Source organism: Montipora foliosa, chromosome 4, assembly GCF_036669935.1.
Source record: "Montipora foliosa isolate CH-2021 chromosome 4, ASM3666993v2, whole genome shotgun sequence".
Classification (NCBI taxonomy): Eukaryota; Metazoa; Cnidaria; class Anthozoa; order Scleractinia; family Acroporidae; genus Montipora; species Montipora foliosa.
In genome coordinates, this window is record NC_090872.1 from 11,372,887 (window position 1) to 11,379,479 (window position 6,593).

The 6,593-nt window shown below is 41.4% G+C and overlaps 1 protein-coding gene across 1 annotated transcript; it reads left to right on the forward strand.

Annotated features, from left to right (window-relative positions):
• On the forward strand, positions 1–5,433 carry LOC137999826 (uncharacterized). Its single transcript, XM_068845760.1, has one exon. It carries the CDS (start codon positions 110–112, stop codon positions 3,845–3,847), a length of 3,738 nt encoding a protein of 1,245 aa, XP_068701861.1. The 5' UTR covers positions 1–109; the 3' UTR covers positions 3,848–5,433.
• Positions 5,434–6,593: the final 1,160 nt, after the last annotated feature.

Below are 6,593 nucleotides of genomic sequence, written 5' to 3' on the forward strand. Positions count from 1 at the left end.
ACATTTATGCTATTAATCAGACTGAGATGTCGCAACATTTCCGAGAAAGAAAGAGTGTGGTGAAACGTGGATTATCATAAAAGAATTGATTTCTTCAGCTCCGAACACGATGGGGATTCCATGCCATGTTCTCCGAGCAATTTTATTCCTATTTTCCGGTGTTCAGTTTTCGAAAGCTTCGACTATTTACATTTCACCGAATGGCAATGATTCGGCCCCGAATTGTGGAGACAGGAGAAGCAACCCGTGTCACTCTCTTGATTTTGTGTTTTCCCATAGGCTCAAAACAGGAGCAAATTCGACACAGATATCAGCAGCAAGAGGAAAGTACACACTAAAATACGGCCACATTCTTGAACGAGTGACGAACTTCGGAATAGCTGGTAACGACGATGTAGAAATCACATGTGAGACAAACGCAAGTCTGTCCTTCATCCTCAGCGATAACATATTCCTAGACGGAATTAAGTTCAAATATTGTGGTGGATGGCGAACGAGCGCAGTCAACGCTATAAAGCCTTACAGTGGATTGGATGGAGTTAAATTCAAAACAGGTCTAGATTTTCGATACTGCCGGAATTTAAGAATTTCAAATGTGGAAGTTTCGTCGTCTCCAGGGCTCGGATTAAACGGTTACAATGTTGGAGGAGTTGTAAATTTTACCAACTGCGTGTTTGTTGACAATACTGCTAAAAACAGCCTGAAGAATGAAACTAAAAAATTGATCTCTCAAGGGTCGCAAACCGAGCGAAAAGAATACGTCTTTTCCGGAGGTGGTATTTATTTGGCCTTAGACCCTTACGGTTATAACACTGTGAATGTCACGCCAAAACAACACGACTCGTATCAGCACAATAACACGTTTATCTTCCAGAACTGCAGTTTTATCAGAAATGAAGCCATTTGGTTGAACGCAAGCAACCCAAGTGACTTTGTTGATACACCGGAGTTACCGTTCAGTCGTGGTGGCGGCTTGGCAATTTATCTTAGATCCAATGCGAGTGGATGCACGATCTCAATAATATCTTGTGTTTTTAGCGGTAACCGCGCGCAGTGGGGAGGAGGGCTACAGGTTGAAATGATCCATAAACCGGAAAATAATCATCTTAAAATGAAAGATACCAGATTTGAAAACAACGAGGGTGTTCTAGCCGGTGGAGGCGCTCGAATGGGCAACCTAGTGAAGGGCATCCAAGATCGCCTTAATACCTTCACAGCTGACAACTGCTCGTTCGTGAATAATACGGCCATTTGGGGCGGTGGTACGTCACTGTACGGTTCGACAATACCTGGAAGGTGTACCAACAATGCGGAAGTCTCCCAGTTCTTCTTTAACGAGTGCCAATGGAAAGATAACACTGGAACTGTAGGCTCAGCAAATGGCGCATTTATCCTAAACAAGAACGAAGATCAAATCGGACCTGAAGTTCCTTATCACATAAGTATTAAAAGCTGCACCTTTGAGGGAAATTACGTCAGGCGAATAAAAGACTTTGTTTCAATTGGGGAAGGAGCATTTTACAGCGTCGAAGTGCCTCTTGCTCTTCACGGAAATGTTACCTTCATAAATAACACAAGAACCGCCCTCGCTTTGGACGGGGCGACAATGGAAATTTATGATCAATTATATTTTATGAACAACACAGGATTCAAAGGAGGTGGGATGGCAATGTATGGTCGCTCGCGAATTATATTTAAGGAAGATTCGCTGTTACTCTTTGAAGGCAACCAATGCCGCGCGCAGGGAGGAGCATTGTATATCGACGCCCCTGGACCTCCTCTGATTAGTTTCAATGCAACTGGCATGAACATTCATATCTGTTTCTTTGAGTACACCAATGAAACTCTTGATTTCGACGACTGGAAAACCAAGGTCATCTTCAAAAACAACAAAGCCCCATTTTCTTTCGCTGGAAACTCGGTCTATGCAACAACGTTGCAGAACTGTCGTCGAGCTGGTGAACCTCGACAAAACAATTCCGTTCTTCGGTGGAAATTCGTCGAATTTAAAAAGGATGATGGTAACTTGAGCTCCATAGAAAACGAAGTTAGCACGGATCCCGTAGTCATGCAGTACGACAGTGAGGACTGGGTAGTCGCACCAAGCGAACGCTTCGATGCCAAATTACGACTGGTTGACGAGCTCGGCGGCTCCGTTCATGGAGCAGTGAACGTCAAAATAGTTCCTTTAGACCCCTTTTCTCCGCCAATCGTGCTTGCCACTCCTTCTTCAACGTTTCTTACCAACGGAAGCATTTCTTCCCTCAAATTATCCGGGAAACCTGGGGAAAGTTTTTCAGTGGAGATCAACTACTTAGGAAGGCAAATATTGACAGAGACAATACCGGATCGTACACTGAAATCTTGCAATCCAGGTTTTACACTGAACTCAAAAGGAAAATGGTGTCTTTGCATGGATTCTTCAGATGGTGGCGTTTCAAGTTGCAAATCGGACGGAAAGACGTTTTATCTCAAACGTAATTACTGGGGAGGAACCATAAGGGGCAAATTTTTTACTCATTTTTGTCCCATTGGGTATTGTAAAGCAGACGTGTATGCAAGCGAGAAAATGTACAATTCCAGTGACATTTGCAACGACGGTCGAGATCAGAAGAGCATACTCTGCGGTGATTGCAAGGCAAATACGAGTGTGGTGTTCGGAGCTGAAGTTTGCTCCAGCAAATGCTCCAATTGGTACTTACTCCTGTTACTTCTTTATGGATTGATCCTTCTTGCAGTGGTCTTGGGAATTATGCTGATCGATCTTGATTTCTTCACAAGCTACTTAAACGCTTGGTTGTACTCCTACCAGGTCATGAACGTCCTAACTCCTGATGGCTTCAAGTTTGACCCTTTTATTGAGTTCATCATCGGCTTGGCCAACTTTCAGCTGAAAGTTGGATCTGGTGGGATTTGTTTTGCCAAAGGATTGGACGACGCGGACAAGTTGGCGATACTGTACGTACTTCCAACCTATGTCCTGGTTCTAGTTGTTTTGTTAGCGAAGTCAGTTGGTTGGTTTCCCAACTGGTGCTTCAGTAGACGTGTCAAAGCCGCCCCTTTTCGTGCCCTATGCACAATCGTTGTTCTCTGCTACACCGACATCACCCGAATCTCTCTACGAATTCTGCATCCTGTTTCATTTGGATCCCAATATGTGATGTACGCTAAAGGCAGTATTCATTTCTTCGGAGGGAAACACATTGCTTATGGCATCTTGGCGTCCCTGTTTATCCTATGCTTTGTGATCCCCTTTCCATTAATTCTTGCGTTTCGGCCGTGTCTGATTAAAGGTCTCCGCCCCATATTGAATCTTAATCGTTGGAAACCCATTTTTGATGCTCTTCAGAGTTGTTTCAAGGACGAGTATCGATGGTGTGCAGCCTTCTATTTTTTCTGCCGATTGGTTCTTTTGGCCATCGCCACATTCATGGATTCCGGTCCACTCAAGAGGGCGCTCTTGGAAAGTTCCTGTGTCTTGATTCTCCTTACTATCGCATACTTGCGGCCCTACAAGGAAGCCAAGGATGTCAAAGAAGATGAGGAGAGCTACGACTGGATCAACAGGTCAGATGTTGTGTTGTTGGCTACGCTAACGTTGATTGCCGTTTTCAGTTCTCCTGTCGAGAGTTACTGGGGCGACTCTACCTGGTTGGGCTTCTATATTTTTGTTGATATTCTGGCATACATCCCCTTGTTAGTCTGTGCCATGGTAGCTGTCAGAAGTGTCAGGAAATATCGCCGTGAAGCCAAGAGAGATAAAGAAAATAGTGTGTCAGAACTTTCTATTTCCGATGTCAGTGATTCTGCGACTGATATAACCCAGCGACCATTGGAGCGTGTATAACAACACCCCAGGTGGACACATACTGAGAAGGCCGGCATTCTCTACCCTTCGGACGACTAATTGAATAGTAGCAAAACCGAATTGATATGGTTATAGAGTTTCTTAGAGATAATTAAGTAATATATAGTATTAGATTAGGAACCAGATTTGGCATTACTTGTTCTTAGCAGAAAGGCACAAACGCTTCAGACCTGCTCCTGCATGTAACTGGAGCAGGCGACGAGATTAGTGAGAATAATGCTTGAGTTATCTTAGACTAGTCCCTGTTTAACTTCGAAAAGTTCACTTACCCTACCTCGAAATTGATGAAAAACAGCCTGAAGTCTAAGAGAGTTTGAGCAACAGGAACGCCACAAAACAAGCGGCTTATTGATAAAAACATGATTATCTTTTCGCACATGCAGTTTTCTACATTCTTACTATTCAAAAACAGTTCCTATCTTTAAACCAATTTTTGCATGAAAATAAACGATAGACCAAATCGGCTGATTCAATGTTGTAACCAATGGACCATTTTGTAAAATACCATAATATTCTTTGTTTGTCCCTCCAGATTTTTTTAAGTTCCAAGAGAAAACAAAAACAATGTTTATGCAGAATTTTTATGGACAAACAAAGAGTAATGTGGTATTTTAAGTGGCCTATTCAAACCCTTTAGGAATAAAACGTTTTATTCCAAGTATTTCCATATCATTTAAAGGTAAATGCTTAGCTTACATAATGCAAATACAATATACAAAGAATCTTGACCCCGGGAGAGTGAGCCCGAGTGAGTGAGCCGATTTGGTCTATTGTTTATTTTCCCGCAAAACTTTACTTTGGCCAATCAAAAAGGACGGAGACAATCCAGTAAACCAATCAAAACTCGAAGTATTTACACGAAGCCTACACAAAGCGCGGGGAAATGTGAACGCGCGAGCTACCAACATTGGTTTTGGTTTCACTTCTGATTGGTTGAAAAAGTGATGCGAGAACTTTGAACCAATCACTGATTGAAGTAATGCAAAACCAAAGTAATTATCTAATTACTTTCGACACTCAATAAAAATATTGAAACCCACTCTAAAAATAGACACTTACATTTTCTCACGCTGATGCGGACAAACCTGATACTCGATTCTTACTCTTAGGTAATGGACTCTGATTCTTATACCTTACTCTGTAAAACCAAAGCGAGAAATGACAATGAGCAAATTTATCCAAAGTTTTGACTACATCATCAATTCATTATCAGCGAGAATCGATCTTTCCTTATCTGTCCAAGTTTACTTCAACGCCATGTCCTGGTACAGGGCAATTTGCCAAAGTAATAAACGTTAATGCATAATGCATAAAAGATGGCACATTCGCAAAATGGATACCATCCCTCAAAACGTCTGAGGTTTCGTTTTCGTTGGCGTTTCTTAATCGTTGCTTAAACTTCAAGTCGCGTATGCTCACGTTCTCCACAGAATGTTTACTTTAATTTAGACTTAAGGTTGTGCTTTTACAGGTGATCAACCGTTTTTCACCAAAGTGATTAGCATCCTCATTGACTAGCTGAAGCAAAATAAAAATATTTATAAAAAATGGAATTTAATTTTTTTGTTTGGCATAAGTTCAGAAAACATAGAGCACTTTCATAAATGGCGGCTACTTTTTCATTCTTTTGTCTTTATGTTAATTAGACCTACTGAAAAATTCTTTTGAAATTTGCTCGTCGTAGCGAGACTAGAAAGGCTTATTAGCATTAAAACAAAAGAAGATTTTACTTGGCCGCCATTATGAAAGAGGTCTATGGCCCACCATTTTACATACCGTTGAATAACAAATAGGTGGTTCTCACGTTATGTCATCGCCGCCATGTTATTGGACGAAAACAAAGGTTCTCTCATTTGCTCCTTTTGTTCGTCCGCCAGCAATCGGCATTGTTATCTGTGTCTCCAGAAATTGGTTGCAAACTACCCAATTTGCACGTGGTGATCCTGTGAAGCCTGCTCCCTCTCTTTCATTTTTAACGTACAACAATATTGCTTTCGTGAGGTGTTTCATGGATCAATGGGCGTTGCCGCCTATTATCAGCTCAGTTATTGTTTTGTTTAGTCTTTATTGGCATTTGATTAGATCATTGATTTTTACCACGACAGTTTTTGTCTTTGAGTTAAGTCAGGAAAAGAAACAAAGTGTATCAGCAAGGCCTGTAAGTAAATAACAATTTTTATGGCAGTACATTGTATTTCCGTTCACCTAACTTACCGCTTCTTGTAGTAATTCATTACAAAGATGCATTTCCCTTCGATCGAAGCCTGATACAGAATGTGTAAAAGAATCTTAACAAGACCAATGAAAGAGCTTGAAATGCAATTATCTATGCCTTAGTTTGACTGGGTGAAAGAGCACTTAACCTGCCACGAACAGTTTCTCATTGCCCCATTTTGTTTGCTGTGGCGCACTAAGTTTCTTCGTGGAATAGAACACCGCAGTGTAACAAACCTTATTTCAACTGGAATAAAGCCATTTCAGTGAGTAAACTACCACAGATATCAGTTTTACAAAGCAATAGCTTGAAGGTTAATGATTACTTCGAGCACTAAAATAGATAAAAGCAACTTACCTTAGCTATGTTGCAGGGATCTGCCACAAACAGCGCGACCAGCTTGTTTGGTTTTCGAACCGTTTCTGTGATTGATCAATTTAAGCATGGTTTCCATATGATCGGACGATCATATGGAAACAAGGCTTTAGTCCAATCACGAAAGCGTTACCC